This window comes from Neofelis nebulosa, chromosome 10 (genome assembly GCF_028018385.1).
Source record: "Neofelis nebulosa isolate mNeoNeb1 chromosome 10, mNeoNeb1.pri, whole genome shotgun sequence".
NCBI lineage: Eukaryota > Metazoa > Chordata > Mammalia > Carnivora > Felidae > Neofelis > Neofelis nebulosa.
Window position 1 is genome coordinate 104,866,903 of NC_080791.1, and position 24,444 is coordinate 104,891,346.

A 24,444-nucleotide genomic window follows, 5' to 3' on the forward strand; every position below is an offset into this window, starting at 1 on the left:
GGGTGTGCACAGGTCCAAGGACACAGCATGGTACAAACACGACCAGTGAAGGGTGGCATCGCTGTCCGCCCACTACCCCAAGGTCACCGGGGGAGCTTGCGGGCTCAGGGGAACTGTGGGGTCTCATCACGCAGCAGGGGCCCGCGCTGGGCTCCTCGCGGAGCACGCCCCGCCCCGACGCCGCGCTCTTGACCGCAACCGCAGCGTTAGAACCGCGCGAGGTGGGGGATGAGGGGCACAACCGAGGAAGCAGCGCCCCACCCGGCTCCCCGGGCTGGGAGGCCCCGAATTGAGGGTTCCACCTGCAGGATCACACACCTCTGGCGCTGTGCTCAAGGCATGCCGTCGGTGTAGGCAGCCTTGGCCGGGTTGCCTCTCGGTCACGCTGAACCGGACGGAGGTTGCCAGGCCCTGGACTGCCTCGTCCTGGGTTTTCGCTGGGAATGTTGTACGGGTAACACTACTTGAGCGGAGAAGATCCATGCTCCCCCTACGCCCCCATTCGGACGGCTGGGGGACTTACCACGCTCTGCCTGGGAGAATCTTCCGTCCCTGGAAGTAAGTAATGGCCGGAGGGAAAGTTGACCTTGTGACTCCTGCAGTTCTCAGGCTCCACCCAGTTCGGGTTCCTGTTTGAAACCGTTTGCTTTCTCTTTTTATCCTAATGCTCCACATCTCCGTAATGAGAGATTCTTGAGTCTCGGCTTCAGCTGTTTTGTGTGGTCAGTGTTTTATCACCTTGAGGGGTGTCTGCAGGGTCCCCCAAAGGGAATTGTGTATGTTCCCATAGCTTAGATGGAAGGCACTCAGCGGCAGACATGCCGTCCAGATGTGATGAAAGGCTATCTCGAGTTTGAGCTTGCTTTTTAGGGCAGTAATAATAATAATACAATCATGGCTATATTGTATACTTACTACGTGCCAAACGCCTTTCTAATTTCCTTCTCTTTTAAAAAAAATTTTTTTTAACGCTTATTTATTTTTGAGAGGGACAGACAGAGCAGGAGCAGGGGAGGGGTGGAGAGAGACCGGGAGACACAGAACCTGAAGCAGGCTCCAGGCTCTGAACTGTCAGCACAGAGCCCGTCGCGGGACTCAAACTCACGAACCATGAGATCATGACCTGAGCCGAAGTTGGATGCTTAATGGACTGAGCCTCCCAGGCGCCCCTCTTTCTCTTTAATATTGACTTCATGAATGGTATAAACCCATATACCATATACTAAGAATTATCACCTAAAATACCATGAAATGAAAGTCAATTCAGTTATGTTTGCAGAACATGCGGACATTTGTTTGTATGATGCAGTTATTCAACAATCATTGAGCTCCTAAAATGTGCCCTCTACTGTGCTTAATGCACAGGGTTACTGAGTAGTCTATATGTTAATACATGTATAGAACTTAGAAAAGTACCCGGCAGGGTGAGCACTCAGTCATTTTTAACTTCCTTTTTTCTTTATATTTCCTAGGGTAACAGCAGTTTTAACAGATACTGTTTTTATTTTTTAAGATTTAATTTTAAGCAATCCCATTGTCCAACATGGGGCTCAAACTTACAACCGAGATCAAGAGTCACGTGCTCTACTGACTGAGCCCGCCTGGTGCCCCCAGATAGTTTCTAAACATACTGGGGGTTGCAAATAATCTTACCAGACCCAAAAGAAAAATAAAGTGTCTCAGTCCAAGCAAGGTTACAGTATATGGGTTGTCAGATCCTGGATCGCTGGTGGAGTTATAGGATCTGGTTCAGCATCCCAAAGTTACTTATATTTGAGCACCCGTTAACAAACTGAGTCTCTTCGGAAAGTGAGTCTCTGTTACAGCACAGGACATTTAGTTCCGTGCCCCTCACATGAATAAGAAAAGCTTTCAGTTTTGCTTAGCCATCACCTCCTACCCCTCCTTTATCCCACCGTTACAGGTCACTGACCTGGCCGACTGTAATAATTGGAAATGTATGAATGCCCTCTTAAACTTTCATTGTAATATGTACAGTCATCTAGGGTTTACACTGAATAAGTGATGGCAGGCTGAGTCTGAGCATTAATTCTCTTCTGTGGGACATTTGGCTAATGGATCGTCTTGAAATGCAGCGTGGACCTATCCTTGAACTCGCGATTGTTTGGAAATAACATTCAGTGCTAATTTCTGCCCTTCTTTTTTTTACCTGGGAAATGAATGAAACCTGTAGTGACAAACAACTGTTTGATGCCCCTGACACTGAAAATAACCACCAGTGGACCATAGAGCTGACGCGTTATATTCGAGTACATCTTTCATATGTATTCGTGTATGTCTTTATATGTCATCTATGTCTTTATACACTAATTTGTGCTTTAAAAATGGATATCCACTAAAAAGGAGAAAGGAAATACACATATGCACATTTTCACTTTCCTACCACTTCAAATCAGTGAAAATTGAAATGCATCCTAACATGTCCACATCTCGTAAGTGTTCTAATCATCTTTAGTAACACTTTAAGTTTTCTCTTTTGTGTATCATGATGAATTTGTGGCCTTTTGTAGACAGGTCCTTTGAAATGATGATGATTTTTCTTCTTTTTTTGGGGGGACGGTATTCAAATGGCCTCAACCTAGCCTGTGAGAGCCCCTGAACCTGGTTTCTTTGTCTTTTGGGCACTATTTCTAACATTCTCAACAGCATCCTTGCTTTCTTTCAAGAAGAGGATGTCCGGACGCATGATGTTTTTCTACAGCAACAACCCTCCTGATTCCTTGTGCAAGAAAAGACAACTGGAGAACCAAGCATGAGCACTAGGGTTACACGTGAGAGTACACAGTGACCAAAAGCTCTATTTCTGTTGGACACATTTTGGGAACCACGCTAGAAACGATATTTATTTCGGAAGCGGTCTGGGTTCACACTTAACTCTTTTTGTTTGAGACTTTATTGACTATCAAAACTCTCTACTCTATTGATTACATCTGAATTTGTGGAATCCAGCCATATTTCCCAGAAGTGAGTCCCTCTTTTGCTGTCTTTGCCATCCGCCCTTCCCCCTCATACTAACAGTATTCTCTGCAAAACTGTAGCCCCAGTCACATCTGTCAGCCCAGGGCCACCAGACAGATCTTTCTCCCAAAACTTTATGCCTGCAGCTGCAGCATAGAGCGTTGGCTCGGTCCCAGCCTTGTCTTTTTAAACAGTCATTTCCTCCATGTAATTTCTCTCCAGTTCTCTCTTCCTTTGTTTAACCAACACAAGGGCAAGCCACTACATCTGCTGGAAAACAGACACCAGTAGGTGTGTTAAAGCTAGTGTCACAAGCACACTCATACTCCGAGTGTGATTACTGTATCTTCCCATAGCTTTTACCACCATGTCATTTCCCAAAATTCTGTCTTCTCTCCCCTCCCCCTCCTCTTATATCGCCCAGCGGTATTGGTTGGTGCCAGGGTATCAGATACAGTAGCCACAACATTTCAGGCTTGTAAGGACAAATATTTATTTTTCACTTGTGGGAGTTTTGTCCAATGCTGCAGGTCAGTTATGGGCCTGCCTCTGTATGACTTCCTTCTGGAATCGGCACTCACGTACAGCCAATCCTGGGAAATGATGTCCTCACAACAGAGGGAAATGATAGAAACTTCCAATACCTCGGTAGGTTTGGGCTCAGGCTTGGCTTGTGTCATGGCCTTCACCTTGGACCGGTCAAAACACGTTCCAAGGTCACATCCAATATCAGCGAGGTAGAGAGATACATTCTTTCCATGGAGTGGACAGTGGACACTGCAAGGCATAAGGCAACATGTGAAGGTGTATAACTCTGTAACAAAGGGAAAACAACAATTGGAGACAATAATTCAATTGACCATAGCTGCGAACCTTACCCACCAAAAGCCCTTGGAGAAAGCTACTGGGCAGAGCCTCTGGCAATTTTGTCAATTTAAGATGCAAAATACTGCCTTTTGTTTTAAGCTTTAATACCTAGCCATTATTCTGGAACACTATGGAAATTCTCACTTGATGTTCATCCTCTTACACTTGTTTTAACTAAAATAAAGAGGAATTTGTCTTAAAGATGCAGGTGTGTTTTGTAGATAGGTCTAAGAAAGCTACTAGAATCAGGGAGGTGAGAACCATTAGAGATTTTTAGGGAGTCCTCTCACTCCATCTCTCTACTCTGGGCGTTCTCTACTCTTCTTTCCAAGCCCAGAACGGGACTGTATTGCCTTGGTACTAAACATAACTTCCTGGGAAGGGAACCCTGATTGGCTCAATCAGAATAAGATGCCCGCATCTTTTTTCTTTTTTAATGTTTATTTATTTTTGAGACAGAGAGAGACAGAGCATGAATGGGGGAGGGTGAGAGAGAGAGGGAGACACAGAATCCGCAGCAGGCTCCAGGCTCTGAGCCGTCAGCACAGAGCCCGACGCGGGGCTCGAACTCACGGACCGCGAGATCATGACCTGAGCTGAAGTCGGATGCTTAACTGACCGAGCCATCCAGGCGCCCCAAGATGCCCACATCTTATCCAAGCAACTATGGCTAGAGTGAGAGACATTCTTGTGAAGACCAAACATGGCAGCCGGAAACCCTAACTTGGGTGACCCAAGGGATTTGTAGGAGCAGGTAACTCCTAGAAAAGGTGAAAATAATGAGAGTGGGGCACTGACACCAAAAGGTAACAACTCAGTCTCATTTAAAGACCAGGAAGGAAGCGTAACACCTGAGAAGTAGCTCTTGGTTTTTGACAGGAAGTTACTAGGTACGTAACAAAGAGTGATATAAGTGGGTTGATTCAAATCTTCTTTCAAGGAACGTAGTGTAAAAGAGTCTGCACTATGAAGTGCCTTTTCTCAAAAATAATTAGTTTACCTTTTCTCTATATTTCTCTACAGAAAAAGAGTCCATTCACTCTCTACAATTTCTATACCATATCTTCATTAAAATGGCAGAAGGATACACCCTAAAATTGGAGACCAGAACACTGGGGGTAAGGACTAAGTGCTACTTAGGTTAATAGATGGTGAGTGTTCCATCTTCCTAACATAAAAGGGAAGAGACATCGGCCACATCCACCATGAACCCCCCAAAGGAAGGAAAGTTGATTAAAGGGTTCTGAGGCTATAGCTAATTGGACACAAATTACGGATCCACAAACCATTTCTGAATAGGTCAACCACGCCACGACCTATTTTAGCAAATATGCTCTGAGATGGGTTATGAATCTCATAAGCAACGAGAAGGTCCATTTTCTGCCTTTGTTTGTAAACAGGTCAAAACAAACTTACAGATCATAAATGAGGTGGTTGGACTCAGGCAATGGACCCAAAACCAGAAGGGGCTGGAGACACTGGAGCTCTGCGGCCGGCGGCCATTTGATAACATTGGGCTCAAAACACTCTCCCCTTATATTTAGCTCTGAGGTCATATTGCGTATGTGTTCTCCCTGTCCCCTCTCCTAAAGCTTAGATAGAATGCTATACCCTTTTGTATCACGCGCTAATATCTGTGAGGGCTCGAAACACATTTCAGTATAAGCCAGCAAAATTAAAGCATGGCCTAGGAAAATTCCCAGCGTAACAAGTCTATGATTATCTCCAGCTGGCTGGAAGCGATTTGGCCCACTGCCAGAACGCAGGGTACAATTGAATGTAGCAGAGCCTCGTGTATGGGGGGACAGGAAGGAGGGGCTGCTGGTGTTTTCTCTACCTCATCCCCCCTTGCCATGGTGTCTTACAGCTGGATTGCTTGCTCCTTGTCTCTGTATCTGGCCTGGACGGTAGCCATGGCAATATGTGGGAGGAGGTATAGGCCTGTCACTGGCCATCCATTGACCTACCAGTAAGATCCACCACCTGAAAGAGGATAAAGGGTTTAGGATCTTCTACTGAGTGCCTCCTACTAAACCCTCCCACTGAGCTCAAGAGTAAGTCAGTGGATTCATGGCCCAGAAAGGAGTTGATTCAGAAGAGTGTGGCAATAGTGGGCAAGTGCATGGGATCCCGTCCCAAACTGCCATCCCCCATGTGCCAGATCCAGGCAGGAGTCACCAGTAAATGCGTGGTTTTGTGTTGTCTCAATGTAAACTTCAAGGGAGAGGAGGATCATCACCCAATAGCCACTTCTTGTCTTTCTGTGATAGTTAATTTTATGTGTCAACTTACCTGCGTCACAGGGTGCCCAGGTATTTGGTCACATTATTTTGGGTGTTTTTGTGACTGTGTTTTTATTATTTATTTATTTATTTATTTATTTATTTATTTATTTATTATTTTCAAGTATAGTTGATGTACAGTGTCACATGAGTCTCAGGTGTACCACATGGTGATTGGACAAGTCTATACCTAATGCTCTGTTTGCTGCAAACGTAGCCGGCCTCTTTCACCATGCAACATTATAATACCATTGACTATATTCCCTGTGCTGTCCCTTTTATTCCCATGACTTATTCATTCCATAACTGGAAGCCTGTGTCTCCCCCACCCTCTTACCCATTTTGCCCATCCCCACCACCTCCTGCGAAGGTGGCTTTTTTAGAGGAGATTAACATTTAAGTCAATGAACTTTGAGTAAGGCAGATTGCCTTCCATACTGTGGGTGGGCCTCATCCAATCGGGGGAAGGCCTGGCTAGAATGAGAGGCTGACCTTCCCTGCCTGCTTCAGGGGTTGCAGGCGCCCTTGTCACTGCTGCGTGTGTACGTGGCCCTGCTCCATCTGGAGAATAAGGCCCGGCTCCACGCATGGCCCCTGAGAATACTTAACAGTTATAGAAAATCAGAGGTCACAGGAGAGGCTTCCTTCATGCTTTTCTGAACAGAGCCAAGGGCCGTGGTCCAGAGCGTAATTACAAAAGTCAGCACAGAGTAGGAAAGTGAGCAGAGCAACAGGTAACTGAAGCTTAATTCCGCAACAAGCGACGATGAAAGAATGAGGGCAAGGTCAAAAAGTACCTTTTTGGGTTGGTGGTGGAGGGTGAGAACTCATCTGCGAGCTAGAGTTGATCTCACAGACCCAGTGGTAGGAAGGAGAGGGGTGTCGAGGCAGAGCCTGAGAGATCCCCAGGGCCAACAGCCCTCCCTTTGGTCACGTGTCCTCCTGAACCAAACAGACAAATAGACTTCTGCTCTTTATTTAACAGGAACCAACTAGAAAATTAAATATCTCTGAAGATTTCTATGAAACCAAAACAAATACTCTCGGTTTAAATAAATGTGGAGAGCTCCCCCTCCATTCGTGGCTGCCCTTTTCTTCTCTGACACATAATTCTTTCATTGCAACTTCAGAAATACCGGGATAAGCTGGATATTGCCATGACCTTTCAGTCATCGTATTGTAATCATCTGTGGTAGATTTGACTCGAGTAATAACAATGGCTCTCTCTTCTCACAGGCCGTGCAAATCATGAATGGCTTGTTTTACTGCGCGTTGGGCTTTCTCTGTTTTGCATTATTTGTCGAAGAAGAGAACAGAGAAGCTACTGGTTATATCCCTGTCATTGTTACACTAACTTACGTATTTTGTTCATCAACATTTGTGAGTAAAACGTGGTGTTATTGATTTTAACCTATTTCTTTTTTCTAACGTATCCAGGGAATTACTCAAGAGATCAAGCAATGAGCTAAAGACTCAGTCAATGTCTGACTCTAAGGAGCTCATTTTACTATGGAAACAAAATGGTGGGCAGGAGTGGAGAGTAGATACTCAGGAAAAGTCTTTTTTATGTTTGTTGCGCATTTTGAGAAGTTCCTTGCGAGGGTGAGGGTGTGCGGGCAGAAAAGATTTTGAAGGAGTATGCTTGAAGAACAATAGAGAGAGTGGCTATCTGGATGACTATAAGGCTTTTTTGGGGATGGGGGGGAGAGGCAGAGTGAAAATCCAAAGGTCTGAGCTTAATGTTTGGGGCTATAGTGATTTTTAGGGAGGTTACATACAGAAAGAAAAGGGTCATGAGAGAGCCGTCAAGAATTTGAGGAAATGAAAACAGAGGTTTCTTTTTCTGTTTTTCATTCATACTTTTATTTATTTATCAGTTAGAAAGGTAGTATACCATAGAATGGGATTCCCCAATATGTGTGCCACAGAACACGAGTACCACAAGATAGTCTGCGCAGAAGGAGCTCTGAGGTCATATAGTCTATCACACCCCTGTTTGCAGATTCATAGTATCCACTTTGATATTAAAGACTTGGAGAGGTGTTGCAGGAGAGGAACTTGTCTAAAGGTATTTAAATGGCCATTTACAACACGTGCGATTTGACTCACTATCTATCCCTTTGTTGACTAACATCTACTAATATCCATGAAACTTGTAGTTTGTTGTTGCTGTTGTTTTCATTTTTTTTTAATGTTTTTATTTATTTTTGAGACAGAGAGAGACAGAGCATGAGCAGGGGAGGAGCAGAGAGAGAGGGAGACACAGAATCCGAAGCAGGCTCCAGGCTCTGAGCTGTCAGCACAGAGCCCGACGCGGGGCTCGAACTCACAGACCGTGAGATCATGACCTGAGCTGAAGTCGGACGCTCAACCGACTGAGCCACTCAGGCGCCCCCGGATCTTGTTTTTCAAAAGCAAAGCCTCCAAGTCAGACAGTTCTGCCACTTAATTTGTGAAGCTTAGTTCTCTTATCTGCTAAAGGAGGCTAATAGTCACCATCTAGATTATTGCTTTGAGGATCCAGTAGGAGAATCTATGTACAGGGCCAACACAGTATCGTTCTATTTCTGTTTCCTCATCCTCCTCATTTTTTTCAGGAATTCAATAAGTACATATTTATTTATTTTTGCATTTTTAGTTTTAGTTTTTAATTGACATCCAAGTTAGTTAGCATCTACCATAATAATGTTGTCAGGAGTAGATTCCGCTGATTCATCTCCTCCGTATAACACCCAGTGCTCATCCCAACAGGTGTCTGCCTCAATGCCCCTTGCCCATGTAGCCCGTCCCCCCACCACAACCCCTCCAGTCGCCCCGTTTGTTCTCTATATTTAAGAGTCTCTTATGGAAAACAGATTTCTAAAGTGGGTCTTTCAGGGGTGCCTCGGTGGCTCAGTCAGTTGAGCATCCGACTTTGGCTCAAGTGAGGACCTCACGGTTTGTGAGTTGGAGCCCCGCCTCGGGCTCCGTGCTGACAGCTCAGAGTCTGGTGCCTGCTTTGGATTCTGGGTCTCCCTCTCTCTCTCTTCCTCCCCTGCTCGCGCTCTCTCTCTCTTTCAAAAATAAATAAAGATTAAAAACTTTTTTAAAGTAAACTTTAAAAAACAAATAAAATAAAATAAATACAGTGAGTATTTCGAGTAAGGCTATTGTAATATTTCCATAGGCCATGGTTGCTAAAGTGCCCACCAGAGACATGCCCAAATCTCCGGGAAGCCCAAAGCCATGGCTTCGCACAAGTTATTTTTTTGTTCACAGTTACATCTAATCCAGAAGCAAATGACCAATCGGGGTGATCGGATTCATAAGCAATGTGATCTAATAACACAACCGATATTCCAATTGTATCAAGAGCCCCACTGAGCAGAGCCAGAAAGTTAACCAAAGGCCACATTTCCCCTTAGAGGAGAAAGGGTCTTATTAGTTCCTTATCCACCCTTTTGCACTCCTCAACCAAAAACTGGGCTTCAAGGGAGAGAAGATTTGAATGTAATGACTTTTTGCAAAAAGGCCTCTGACACATGCAACTATAACAATTTCACCTACGGGGAGGGTCAAGTAGTAAGTGGTCTGGAAGGGAGACATTTCCTTAGAGGCTTTCTTACAGTGCTAGTCCCCAAGTTGAGGGCATTTACCAACACTCAGAGATTTCTGGAAAGAATTGTATGTCATAAAGAGAAACGCTTTAAACTGAGAGAGTACCATGAATCACGTAGAAAGGATCCTAACTAAGCCCAAGCCACAGAAGAGAAGCTGTAGCAGCAGAAATTAGCCACAAATAGTAATTATTCAATTTCATACTAGTGTGTATCAGGCACCATCCAAAAGCGCTTCAGGTCTGTTTTATATAATTGCCCCAACAGCTCCGTGATCCCTACTCTTGCTCCCCATTTTACAAATTAGGAAACCAAGACTTAGAAAAAAATGTACATAAACTTCTACAGAGTGACCCAGCAGTAAAGCGTCAGAGACTTTTTAAACATCAGGTCAAGATGCCCGGGCCTCCATGACAGGATCTCATCTTCCGGGACTGCGAGATCTCCAGCCCCGAGTCAAACCTTTGTTAATGCTGTGGGCAGGTTGAAGGCGGGTATAAGGTATAATGCCGTTGGAGGAGATAATTAAATTCTTGATATACCAGACACAACAAATCTTTCGACGGGCGCCAGCAGGTGACGTTAGCACTCAGGACGTGATGTTTGTGGAAGACAACCTGTCACTCTTCAGATCAAATGTTTTCTGAAGCTATTTCTGTTGATGACATCTTTCTTCCACAGCGTGATGGGGGGAGAGTTCTTGCAAGTGAGAGGCGCCCCACTGGCTGCTAGGGATGACTTTCTAATGATGCAGGCCATAAGCTTAGTAAATGACACTCCAAACCAACTTTTACTACTTTCATGAAGTATCAACCTCATAAAATCATTGTGAGGTGGCTAAGTCCCGTCGCCAACCCAAAATTCCCTTAATGGCCAGGGACGTTAAAATATCTTTTCGTCTCTGTGACACCTGTGACAGAGGAATGGGACGTTCATTTTTCAGAGCGTCCACTGGTGGTCATCCCAGGACTGCAGGAGTGAAAACCGCTTTCTTCTGAGAATTCAGTGATACGTTAGATCTCGAGAATGTCACTGGGATTGGGAAAGTTTGGGGGACCATCAACAGGAGTGGAGGTTTACAAATGCCTGTTTCTATCCCCAGTTCATCACCTCGGGCTCCATCAGCGTACAAGCACAGAAGCATCCTACAAAATGCAAGGTATGTTGAAATGCTTGGAACAATGCCAAAGATAAAAAGGTCACCTGGCACGAACTGGAGAGAAGCGATTACTTCTGAGCCACGTGTTTTTTTGGTTTTGATTGTTTGTTTGCTTTTTGTTTTTGTTGTTGTTTGTGGTTTTTGCTTTTTTGTTTTTTTGTTTTGTTTTGTTTTGTTTTGCTTTTGCGGGGGATGGGGGGCTTTTCCAAACGTTTGGATAGGAAAAAAAGTCATTTGATTTTTATAAGGACGCCCTCCAGTGTGTATTTTGAGTATGGGTGTTAAGGAGGGTGTAGCGTTGAGGAACCGGTTTTATAAGGCGTCTGGTGTGAGGATTTGGATGGAATAAATCATTTCGAGCTCTCTGAAGGGGTAGATAGAACCAAACAAAACTGACCTGGGAAGGGAGGCAAGGTGGGTCGGGCAAGCTCAGGAGATCAGTGTTTCATTAGGGAAGGACATAAGACAGAACAACGTGTGAAAAGAGAATTGTCTTTGGCGAACCCAGGTCCAGACACTATCATTGGAGTACAGATCAGGCATCATTAAAATACGCTTAAAGGAGTCACATTCGCCTTGAGAACTTCTTCCCCCCATGGCGGTTAGGATCACAGTTCTGGAGGTCGCCTGCCTGAATTCAGGTTCTGACTACCTTACCACTGACTGTGTGGGCAAGTTACTCTACTCTGTGCTCACACTCCTCATCTGAAAAAACATATGGCCGCTAATACCACCTGCCTCAGAGGATTGTTTTGAGGGTTAAAAGTGAGTAAATGAGCACCAGTCCTTGGCGTGCAGCCAATGCTTATTAGCTCTGCGAATCAGAACCTACTGAGGAAACAAGGTGCTTTCAGGGACTGGTGAAAGAAGAAACTGAAAACTCTTGTTTCATCATTCAGGGAAAGGTCTGCCTGCCCTTTTAGCGGGTTTTGCCCCAAAAAGGATAAGGCCAAAGAGACACAGGAGGCTCCTTGGCTCAGCAGCCACTTAGTGGCTATAATATGGGCATTAAGCTTTTATATCTTTTTTTTAACTTCTACCACTATTAACATAGTTTTCTATCGTAGCCCTTTTTCTAAGCTTTGCCGTGGATTTCCAGAGTGTACATGTGACCCGGGTGTTACCTGGCATTGCTTTTCCCCCGGGGATATAAGTACAGTGGACCTCAAAGCCCAGGAAGGCCCGATGAGATTTTGCAGATCCCTGAAACTCACACTCTCATGCTTCGGTTTCTCTGTTTGAGCATACAGTCCCAATTTTTTTTTTAATTTTTTAATGTTTATTTTTGAGACAGAGTTCAAACGGGGGGAGGGGCAAAGAGAGAAGGAGAGACACAGAATCTGAAGCAGGCTCCAGGCTCTGAGCTGTCGGCACAGAGCCCGACGCGGGGCTCGAACTCACGAGCCGCGAGATCATGACCTGAGCCGAAGTCAGATGCTTAACTGACCGAGCCACCCAGGCGCCCTGTATACTGCTCCAATTTTGCTTCACAACATCAAAAAACAAAATAACCCACAGAAAAAACAAACCCAGGCATGAATGAACTTGGCTAAACTTGGCCTCTTGCTCGGTTTTCACAAAAACTCACAAAAAGTTTGTTTTGTTTTGTTTTGTTTTTGTTTTTTCCTTGAGGGATGGGGGGGGCGGGGGGGGGGAGATCATGACTCTAGTTTCCCAAGGTCTAGCCATGATCCAGCCCCCCCTGTAACTCTCCCCCCAACCTCCAGCCTCGCTGTTTTCCGCTCTCCCTTTCCCTCTCCTCACTCCACCTCAAGAAGCAAAAATAGACTCTTCTTCGAGACTCACGCAGAGTAACCCTATTTCCTTCTCTGGAAACACTTAACATCACTCCTCACAGAAGTGCAGACACTCTTCTACCTCAGGGACACTTGCCCAGGAGTTTCCCGGACTAATGTGGCTCAACTTCATAAGAAGAAATCAAATAATGATTTATCAGGTCATGAAAAAACGCTGTGGAAAAAATTATCCTAATGGCAGCACAATATTCTGTTATACTTAGGTACCATCATGCACGTGTGCTCAAATTCCAATATTCAATCAAAAATAGTTACTGAGTTTCAGGCCTGCTCTGTGTATGTAGCATGTATCAATGAGCAAACAAAGATTGATTGCCTCCATGGAGCTGAGACCCTAATAGCAGAATAAAGACAATAAACATGACAAGTAAGGAAACAATACAGTGTGCTAGAAGGTGATAGCTGCCATGGGAAAAAAAAGAGACATGATAGGGGTTGTCACTGGGGGCTGTTTAAGTAAGATTATCCAAGTTAAGTCTTTTTGTTTTTATTTATTTAAATCCAAGTTAGTTACCATACAGTGGAGTATTGGTTTCAGGAGTAGAATTTAGTGATTCATCACTTCCATTAAACACCCAGTGCTCATCTCAACAAGTGCCCCCCTTAATGCCCATCACCCATGTAGCCCATCCCCTCCACCCACCTCCCCTCCAGCAACGCTCAGTTTGTTCCCTGTCTTTAAAAATCTCTTACGGTTTGTCTCCCTCTCTGTTTTTATCTCATTTTTCCTTCCCTTCCCCTATGTTCATCTGTTTTGTTTCTTAAATTCCACATATGAAGGAAATCATATGATATTTGTCTTTCTGTAACTAACTTACTTCACTTTGTATAACACACTGTAGTTCCATCCATGCTGTTGCAAGTAGCAAGATTTCATTCTTTTTGATTGCCAAATAATATTCCTGTGTGTGTGCGTGCGTGTGTGTACCACATCTCCAAATTAGTCTTATTAAGTAGGTGGCAATGGGGCAGAGCTTGAGGGAGAAAGCCACACTGATGGCAGACAGGATAGCATCCCCAGCAAAGGGATCAGCCATTGGAAGAGCCACAGAGTGAAAGCATATCTGGCACCTTCTGGCAAGCAGGCCAGTGTGGCTGCAGCCAAGTAGCTTAGGTTATGGGAGCCAGATCCTGCAGGGCCTCTTTGATGAGCTTTTGCCCTGAGGAAAATAGGGAGAGACTGGAGTATTCTGAGGAGAGACTTGATGAGGGTGTGCCTTAAAAGGATCATTCTGACAGAAATTCGCTTGATGATTACATGCAAGAGGTGCCAGGTTAGAGGCAGGGAGGCCAGTTACAGGGCTACTGTCAGCCAGGGAAAAGATGGCAGTGGTTTGAACAGAATAGATGAAGCGGAGGAAATGATAAGTGTTTGGCTACTGGATATATTTGAAGGTGATGCCAACAGGATTTCCTGATGGGTATAGGGTGTGAGAAACAGAGAGAAACCAGGAACTAAAGCAAAGTTTTTGTCTTGAGCAATTAATTGAAAGGATTGAATTGGGAATCTCAAGATATGAAATAATATTGAAAGCAATGAGACTTGCCAAGACCTCCAATGGAAGGGAAAAGCAAAGAAGAAAAGAGAAGGCTGAGCCCTAGGGCACTCCAAGATGACGACTAGGAAGAAGAGGGGGAAAATAATATTTTTAGTTGAAAAGTTTCTTAATTTACTGTCATTTCCTAAAGAGTACAATGTTACTTATATTTTATTCAATTGTATCCCTTCAAATTAAAGCCGAAAATGAATGTAGGGCATATGTCTTCTGCCCTAAAATTTTAAAAATTATTTTTTAAAAATAAAACCCATTAGGCTGCCCCTTAGTTGGGTATAGATATTTGAGTTCAACAACTGTTATTTTCTGAAAGCATACCAACTTATTTTCATGTTAACCTGGAAAAATCTTTAGCTGCCTAGGTAAACATATACCATCTTAATCAATTCTGGGGTTTTTTTAAGTGTACAATTCAATGATTTTTTTTTTTTTAGTGTATTCGCAGATGTGTGTGACTGCCGCCACAGTCAATTTTAGAACATTTTCGATGCCCCCAAAACTAACCTTGTATCATTTAGCTATTTATTGTTCCCCATACCACAACCCCCCATTTTCCCTAGCCCTAGGAAACCACTAATCTGTGTTCTGTCTCTGTAGCTGTGACTAGTCTAAACATTTCATTAAAAAAGCAATCATATGGGAATGCAAGCTGGTGCAGCCACCCTGGAAAACAGTATGGAGGTGCCTTAAAAAACTAAAAATAGAACTACCCTACAACCCAGCAATTGCACTACTAGGCATTTATCCAAGGGATATAGGTGTGCTGTTTCGAAGGGACACATGCACCCCCATGTTTATAACAACACTATCAACAAGAGCCAAAGTGTGCAAAGAGCCCAAATGCCCATCGATGGATGAATGGATAAAGAAGATGTGGTGTATAGATACAATGGAGTATTACTCGGCAGTCAAAAAGAATGAAATCTTGCCATTTGCAACTATGTAGATGGAACTGGAGGGTATTATGCTAAGTGAAATTAGTCAGAGAAAGAGAAAAGTCGTATGACTTCACTCATATGAGGACTTTAAGAGACAAAACAGATGAACATAACAGAAGGGAAACAAAAAGAATACAAAAACAGGGAGGGGGACAAAACAGAAGAGACTCATAAATATGGAGAACAAACTGAGGGTTACTGGAGGGGTTGTGGGAGGGGGGATGGGCTAAATGGGTAAGGGGCATTAAAGAATCTACATCTGAAATCTTTGTTTCACTATATGCTAACTAATTTGGATGTCAATTTTAAAAAATAAAAAATAAAATTAACAATAAAATAAAATATTTCAAAAATTTTTTAAAAGTAATCATAAAAAAAAGCAATCATATAATATGTAATTTTTCATGAATGGCTTCTTTCACTTAGCATAATGCTTTCAAGGTTCATCCATGTTGTAGCATATGTGAATTAGTACTTCATCTTTTCTATGGCTAAATAATATTCCACGGGTGCTGCTACGCTACATTTCATTTATTTTCATTTATCCATTCATCAGTTGCCGAACATCTGGGTTTATTCCACCAGGAGTAGTGCTGTTGTAAACACGTGTGTACAATATTGTATTTGAACATGTTTTTAATTCTTTTTAGTATATACCTACGAGTAGAACTGCTGGGTTGTATGGTAACTCTGTTTAACCATTGAAGGAAATGAGTCTATGGTTTCTAAGTGACGACACCATTCTCTACTTCACCAGCAGGATTCGTATTTCTCTATATCCTCACCAACACTTATTATTACCTGACCTCAGACTTTAGCCATCCGAGTGGGTCTGAAGTAGCATTTCACTGTGGTATCGCTATGCATATCCCTGTTGGCTACTGATGTCATGCATCTCTTTTCATATGCCATTGGCCGCTTCTGTGTCTTCTTTGGAGAAAGGTCTGTTCAAATCTTGTGCCCGTTTAAAATTATTTTGCGGGGCATCTGGGTGGCTCAGTCCGTTAAGCATCTGACTTCAGCTCAGGTCATGATCTCATGGTCTGTGAGTTCGAGCCCCATGTCGGGCTCTGTGCTGACAGCCCGGAGCCTGGAGCCTGCTTCGGATTCTGTGTCTCCCTCTCTCTCTGCCCCTCCCCTCTCATTCTCTGTCTCTGTCTCAAAAATAAATAAACATTTAAAAAAATAATAACAAAAATAAAAATAAAATAAAATTAGTTATTAGCCTTTTATTATTATTCAGTTATAAGAGTTTTTATGTACTCTAGATACAACCCCTTATCAGATATATGATTTACAAATATTTTCCATTCCGTGGATTATATTTTCACTTTCTGAATAGTATTTTTTGAAGCATGGAAGTTTTAATTTTGTGGAAGCCCTAACTTATCAATTTTTCTTTTGATGTTCTTGTTTTTGGTGTCATGTTTAAGAATCCATTGCCACAACCAAAGACCCAAAGAGTTATGCCTGTTTTCTTCCAGGCATTTTATAGCTTTAGGTCTCATATTTAGGTCTTTGATCCGTTTTGAGTCAATTTTTGTTGATGATGTAACCTTAGGGCCCTATTTCATTTCTTGCATGTGAATGTCCAGTTGTCCCAGGATCATTTGTCGAGAAGACTATTTTTCCTTCATTAAATTGTCTTGGCACCTTTGTGGGTTTGTTTCTGGACTTCACATTCTATTTTATTGATCTACGTGTCTTTTCTTATGCAAGTACCATAAAGTCTTGATTACTGTAGCTTTGTGGTTCATTTTAAAATCAGGAAGTGTGAGTTCTTCCATTTTTCTCTTCTTTTTTCAAGGTTTTTATTTATCATTCCGAGGCTCTCAATGCCATACAAGTTTTAGGATCAGCCTACCAATTTCTGTAAGGAAAAACAGCTGGAATTCCGATAGGGATCTCACTGAATGTGCAAGTCAATTTGGGGAGTATTGATCTTAACAGTATTAAATCTTCACATCCGTGTGAACGTGGATATTTTTGCATGACTCTTTCAAAAATGTTTTTTCGTTTTCAGAATTTTGCACTTCCTTTGTTAAGGTTATTCCTAGATACTTTGTTCTTTTTGATGGTATTGTAAATGGAATTTTTTTTTAGTTTTATTTTCAGATGGTTCATTTCCAGTGTATAGAAATACCATTGATTTTTATGCATTAATCTTGTATCCTGTGCTTTTTGCTAAAGTTGTTTATTAGTTCTAATCATTTTTAGTGTATTCCTTAGGATATTCTGGATAGAACAGGTATCTGTGAATAGATCCTTGACAAATCTGGATGCCTTTTAGTTCTTTTTATTGCCTAACTGCCCTGGCTAGAACCTCTAATACAATGCTGAGTAGAAGCTGTGAAAGCAGACATTCTTGTCTTTTCCTGATCTTAGGAGGAAAGCATCCAGTGAGTGTGCAGGAAGTAAGCAAACCAGTAAGTTCGCTGTGGGTTTTTCCTAAATACCCTTACCACATTAAGGAACATGCCAACTACTCTAGTTTCTTAAGTGTTTTAATCACGATAGGGTCTTGGCTTTTTGTCAAATGCTTTTTCTGCATCTATTGAGATAGTCATATGGCTGTTTTTTATCTTATTGGTCTGATGTATTACATTGATTTTTGGAAATTAAACTGACCTTGCATTCATGGAAGAAATCCCATTTGGTCATGGTGTATATAATGCTTTTTATATGTTGCTGGATTGGGGGGGTGTTTTTGCATTCATGTTCATAAGAAATATTGGTTTATAGTTTTGTTATTGTGATGGCTTGGTCTGGTTATGGTATCAGGGTAATACTGGCCTCCTAGAGCGAGTTAAGAAGTGTCCCCTCCTATTCTATTTATGGAAGAGTTTGTGAAGCAATGGTATTAATTCTTTAAATATTTGGTGGAAGTCACCATTGAAGTCATCTGGAACTGGCTTTTTCTTCATGGAAGGTTTTTATTATTATTTCAGATTTGTTATAGCTTTGTTCAGATTTTCTGTTTCTTCTTGAGTCCGTTTCAATAGTTTGTACATTGCAAGGAATTTGTCCATTTCATACAGGTTATATAATTTCTTGCCATATAATTGTCCATACTCAATGTCATCAGCAAATCTTGCTTTACTTGCTTAATCATTTACTTTAGTTCTCTGACCGTCTTTATGACTATTTTGAAGTCTTTGGCTAATGAAGACTACATCTGGCCACTCTCACAGACAGTTTCTGTTACCTGCTTTTTTTTTTTTTTCTGATGTGTAGGTCAAAGTGCACAGGTGTAATATACACTTCTGTTTCTTTGCCCGTCTCATAAATTTCTTGTTGTTGGAAACTGGGCATTTTATTTTTTTTTATGTTTATTTATTTATTTTGAGAGAGAGCATGCACCAGGGAGGGACAGAGAGAGAGAAAAGGAGAATCCCAAGGAGGCTCCATGCTGTCAGCACAGAACCCGATACACGCCTCAATCTCACAAACCGTTAAGATCATGACCCGAACCGAAATCAGGAGTCAGACACAACTGACTGAGCCACAGATGCTCCCGAAACTGGGCGAATACATTGTAGCAACTCTGGGCACTCAGAACTCAGAGTTCCCAGCCCAAGGGCTTATGATTGTTATTTGATGTGTTTTGTTTTGTTTGAAGGGCTGGCTGAAATAATTTCCTGCAGTCTATTTCTCCCTCTCTGTGTTAAATTGCTCCTCAGGGGTGAGGGTAGCTTTAGGTATATCCACAGTCGCCCTAGGATGCTGTTCTCTATTCTGTAACCCACTTCTCCCCCAGGCAAAATCTCTGAGCCAAAGCTCTGCTCCTAGGATGGGGGAGGGGGGGCGGTGCAGAGGGACAATGGAGTGCTTCTCTCTGAGTGACACCCCCACTGTAAGAGCTGAGGGCTTGCTGGAGGGGGACAGCTTGCCTCTCATGATGTGGAACCCCTACCCCATAAGTGAAGGCAAGAGTGATCAGGACCTGGTACCTCACTGGCACTGCCACCAAGAGAAGGCCCTCATCCCACAAGTAGGGGCAAAAGGAGAGAGTCCACCTCTCCTGGCTACACTTGGACTTAGCCTCAGTAGCAAGTAGCTGGGAGCATGATTAGAAATGCTAAGTAGATGATCTGCTCCTGAGGGTGGGCGGGTGGGGGGGTGGGGAGAGAGCGCTAGCTAGCACTCTGGGATTTGGGGGAAAAGGGACCTGCACCAACCCAGAGTGTTCTTGTGGAACCGGGAAGGGGGTGAGTGGGCGTGGCTCTTGGTTCAGATACCGCAGACTCCTACAGTTTTTTGACTTGTAGTAGGTTTTTTAAAAATTTTTTAAAGTTTATTTATTTATTTGAGAGAGACAGAGACTGTGTGAGTGGAGAAGGGGCAGAAAGAGAGGGAGAGAAAGAGAATCCCAAGCAGACTGCTCACTTCCAGCACAGAGCCTGATGCAGGGCTCGAGCTCATAAAAGCGTGAGATCAGGACCTGAGCTGAAACCAAGAGTCCGATGCTTAACCAACAGAGCCACCCAGGCGCCCCTAGTAGATTGTCTTGGCTGACCGTTTCGTCATTTGTTGTAGGCCCTTAGGACTCCAGAGATTTTGAATATTGGGGTTCTTAGTAATTTTCACAAATGTGGCTGAGGAGTTGATCCGTGGAGTCCCTCACACTCTCATGCTGGAAGCGGAATGCTTCAAAAATAATAATGTTGTATATTTAAATCAAATGTTTGATCAGGACTTGGGGGGAACATAAATATTTAATTTTTCAATTAAATTTATTTATTTTCAGAGAGACAGAGACAGCATGAGCAGGGGAGGGGTAGAGAGAGAGGGAGAAAGAAAGAGAATCCCAAGCTGGCATCTGTGCGTGGGGCTCGAACTCACGAACCATGAGATCATGACCTGAGCTGAAATCAAGAGTTGGGCGCTTAACCGACGGAGCCACCCAGGTGCCCCTGGAACATAAATATCTCTCTATAGGTGATCCTGGCTCATAAGCCTTTCTGACCTCATATGTGGACACAGGGTAAGTGTGCAGAAGCATTGTAAGTATGCATTTTCTGGAGCATACCACAACCTGGCTTTGTACTAAGGAAGGGTCTTTCTAGCTGACACGGCCTGAGTATAGGTCTACATTTCGAAAAGATGAATTGGAATCCTTAGCACAGCCTGCCAGATTCCTCATAATCCAGCCCTGCCCACTTCACCCACGTTGTATCCAACTTCCCTTCATGCCCCACGTTCCAGCCACACCAAACGATTCATTTTCCCGAAGACCTTCTTTCCCATGCGTCTGAAATTTTGTATACACCTTCTCTCTTCCGTAAGACATTTTCTCAATTTTGTCCACCACTCAATTTGTCCACCACTGTGAACTGAAACCTGGCTATAGCAAGGAAAGACAGGCTCTACTGGGAAGAAGCCAGGGTCCTAGCATCTGGGAAGTGAAGAACCAAACTTAGAAAATACACAGGATCTGAGGGGCACCTGAGTGTCTCAGTTGAGTGTCTGACTTCGGCTCAGGTCATGATCTTACGGTTCATGGGTTCAAGCCCCTCATCGGGCTCTCTGCTGTCAGTGCAGAGCCTGGAGCCTGTTTCGGATCCTCTGTCCCCCCTCTCTCTGCCCCTCCCCTGCTTGTTCTCTCTCTCTCAAAAATAAAATAAACACAGAAAGAAAGAAAGAAAGAAAGAAAAAACATAGGATCTGAGAAAGTTCCAGAAGCCAGAAACAGAAAACCCAGAAGTGCAAGCTATCTTTTAGCAAGGAGAATCTGGCCAGGTTGTTACCATCACTAGAGATCACAGCTTCTCTCTAGCACCCAAGTGCCCCACCATCCCCACCGTATAACATCTGAGCTGCCCATTCTAGGTATGAATTCCAGTCTTCTGTTCATCTTTAAGTTACTTGCTCAAGATTCACAATCCTCGGGAAGAGGACTGCATTGGCAGTGCCCTGGCTCTGCCTCCTACAGATTGAAGTCGTAGCAAAGTTTGATAAACTTCTTTCATAAAGACTTAACAAGTGAGAGCTCCCAGAATGAAAGGACGGCTGCCTGCTGAACAATCAAAATTTAATATGCCCACTTAAGTTCTTTCTTTGGTTGATCAGTATCAAATCACCTCCTTCTTCCCATTATTTAAAAAAAAAATCCTCTTTAAAATGTTAACGATCCCTTACACATTAAAAAATAAATAAAATCCTTTCTCAAAGGGGCAGAGTTTCTCTTCACAGGTCATGCAAGGCTCACAGTGCCATTCAAAAGAGAGCAGATACTGGGGCGCCTGGTGGCTCAGTCGGTTAAGCAGTGACTTCAGCCCGGGACGTGATCTCATGGTTCGTGAGTTTGAGCCCCACGTTGCACGCTGGGCTGACAGCTCAGAGCCTGGAACCTGCTTCGGATTCTCTCTCTCTCTCTCTCTCTCTCTCTCTCTCTGCTTCTCCCCTGCTCATGCTCTATCTCTCAAAAATAAATGCTTGAATGTTCTAGAAAGGACAACAGACTGACTGACTGCTTCATCAAAACCTGTTTATGCTGCACATGACCAGTTTTCTTTGTATGTCTATTACAGCTTATTGCCAGCATGGTTATGAACATCTTAAGTGCCTGCTTTTCTGTACTTGGTATAATGATATTAAGTATTGCAAGTTTAACGTATTATCCAGACACCAATGAATACCTGTGGTCACATGTAAGTACCAAGTTTAATAACAACTGGATTAAAATTTTACATATAAATGGAAAAACTATAGTAAATGATGTGTGTTGCAATGGTAAAGTATGGAAATGACAACCAAATTTGATGTCTTTGGTGTAGAAATATAAAAACAAACTGTATCTCCTCCAAATTTTTGCCATGGGAACATTAAAAAATCAATTTCAGTCCAACCAAGGAAACACTAGAAACTTAAGAGAGAGATCAAAATTGTCATTATGTGAAGATAAAGTGATAGGATCCCTAGAAAACCCCAAAGACTCAACTAAAAAAAATGATTTAGTAAAGAAAAATGTAGGAAGAGTTCCGGAAGATGGCGGCGTAGGAGGACGCTGGGCTCACCGCGCGTCCTGCTAATCACTTAGATTCCACCTACACCTGCCTAAAGAACCCAGAAAACCGCCAGAGGATTAGCAGAACGGAGTCTCCGGAGCCAAGCGCAGACGAGAGGCCCACGGAAGAGGGGAGGAAGGGCGGCGAGGCGGTGCGCGCTCCACGGACTGGCGGGAGGGAGCCGGGGCGGAGGGGCGGCTCGCCGGCCAAGCTGAGCCCCCGAGTCGGGCTGGCAAAAGCGGAGGGGCCGGACGGACTGTGTTCCGACAGCAAGCGCGACTTAGCGTCTGGGAGGTCCTAAGTTAACAGCTCTGCTCAGAAAGCGGGAAGGCTGGAGGACAAAGGGAGGGAGAGCTGCTGAGCCCCCGGACGGCAGAGCTCAGCTTGGCGGGGAACAAAGGCGCTCGCCAGCGCCATCTCCCCGGCCCATCCCCCAGCCAAAATCCCAAAGAGAACCAGTTCCTGCCAGGGAACTTGCTCGCTCCGCGCAAACACCCAACTCTGTGCTTCTGCGGAGCCAAACCTCCGGCAGCGGATCTGACTCCCTCCCGCTGCCACAGGGCCCCTCCTGAAGTGGATCACCTAAGGAGAAGCGAGCTAAGCCTGCCCTTCCCGCCCCCGTGCACCTTGCCTACCCACCCCAGCTAATACGCCAGCTCCCCAGCACCACAAGCCTGGCAGTGTGCAAGTAGACCAGACGGGCCACACCACCCCACAGTGAATCCCGCCCCTAGGAGAGGGGAAGAGAAGGCACTCACCAGTCTGACTGTGGCCCCAGCAGTGGGCTGGGGGCAGTCATCAGGTCGGACTGTGGCCCCGCCCACCAACTCCAGTTATACACCACAGCACGGGGGAAGTGCCCTGCGGGTCCTCACCACTCCAGGGACTGTCCAAAATGACCAAACGGAAGAATTCCCCTCAGAAGAATCTCCAGGAAATAACAACAGCTAATGAACTGATCAAAAAGGATTTAAATAATATAACAGAAAGTGAATTTAGAATAATAGTCATAAAATTAATCGCTGGGCTTGAAAACAGTATACAGGACAGCAGAGAATCTCTTGCCACAGAGATCAAGGGACTAAGGAACAGTCACGAGGAGCTGAAAAACGCTTTAAATGAAATGCAAAACAAAATGGAAACCACGACGACTCGGATTGAAGAGGCAGAGGAGAGAATAGGTGAACTAGAAGATAAAGTTATGGAGAAAGAGGAAGCTGAAAGAAAGAGAGATAAAAAAATCCAGGAGTATGAGGGGAAAATTAGAGAACTAAGTGATACACTAAAAAGAAATAATATACGCATAATTGGTATTCCAGAGGAGGAAGAGAGAGGGAAAGGTGCTGAAGGGGTACTTGAAGAAATTATAGCTGAGAACTTCCCTGAACTGGGGAAGGAAAAAGGCATTGAAATCCAAGAGGCACAGAGAACTCCCTTCAGACGTAACTTGAATCGATCTTCTGCACGACATATCATAGTGAAACTGGCAAAATACAAGGATAAAGAGAAAATTCTGAAAGCAGCAAGGGATAAACGTGCCCTCACATATAAAGGGAGACCTATAAGACTCGTGACTGATCTCTCCTTTGAAACTTGGCAGGCCAGAAAGGCTTGGCACGATATCTTCAGTGTGCTAAACAGAAAAAATATGCAGCCGAGAATCCTTTATCCAGCAAGTCTGTCATTTAGAATAGAAGGAGAGATAAAGGTCTTCCCAAACAAACAAAAACTGAAGGAATTTGTCACCACGAAACCAGCCCTACAAGAGATCCTAAGGGGGATCCTGTGAGACAAAGTACCAGAGACATCACTACAAGCATAAAACATACAGACATCACAATGACTCTAAACCCGTATCTTTCTATAATAACACTGAATGTAAATGGATTAAATGCGCCAACCAAAAGACATAGGGTATCAGAATGGATAAAAAAACAAGACCCATCTATTTGCTGTCTACAAGAGACTCATTTTAGGTCTGAGGACACCTTTAGATTGAGAGTGAGGGGATGGAGAACTATTTATCATGCTACTGGAAGCCAAAAGAAAGCTGGAGTAGCCATACTTCTATCAGACAAACTAGACTTTAAATTAAAGGCTGTAACAAGAGATGAAGAAGGGCATTATATAATAATTACAGGGTCTATCCATCAGGAAGAGCTAACAATTATAAATGTCTATGCGCCAAATACCGGAGCCCCCAGATATATAAAACAGTTACTCATAAACATAAGCAACCTTAT

General features: G+C 43.6%; 1 protein-coding gene across 3 annotated transcripts in view; it reads left to right on the forward strand.

The window, feature by feature from the left end:
- The first annotated feature begins 216 nt into the window (after positions 1 to 216).
- Positions 217 to 24,444, forward strand: part of LOC131487947 (B-lymphocyte antigen CD20-like) — a 42,281-nt gene continuing 18,053 nt past the window's right edge. For 2 of the 3 annotated variants that reach the window (XM_058689171.1, XM_058689170.1), the window contains exons 1-5: positions 217 to 558; positions 4,870 to 4,964; positions 7,365 to 7,508; positions 10,827 to 10,883; positions 21,725 to 21,844. In XM_058689171.1, the coding sequence (XP_058545154.1) occupies positions 4,920 to 4,964; positions 7,365 to 7,508; positions 10,827 to 10,883; positions 21,725 to 21,844 (366 nt within the window). In that variant the 5' untranslated portion in view covers positions 217 to 558; positions 4,870 to 4,919. The remainder of the gene's footprint in view (positions 559 to 4,869; positions 4,965 to 7,364; positions 7,509 to 10,826; positions 10,884 to 21,724; positions 21,845 to 24,444) is intronic. The other variant, XM_058689172.1, reaches the window with a different exon arrangement.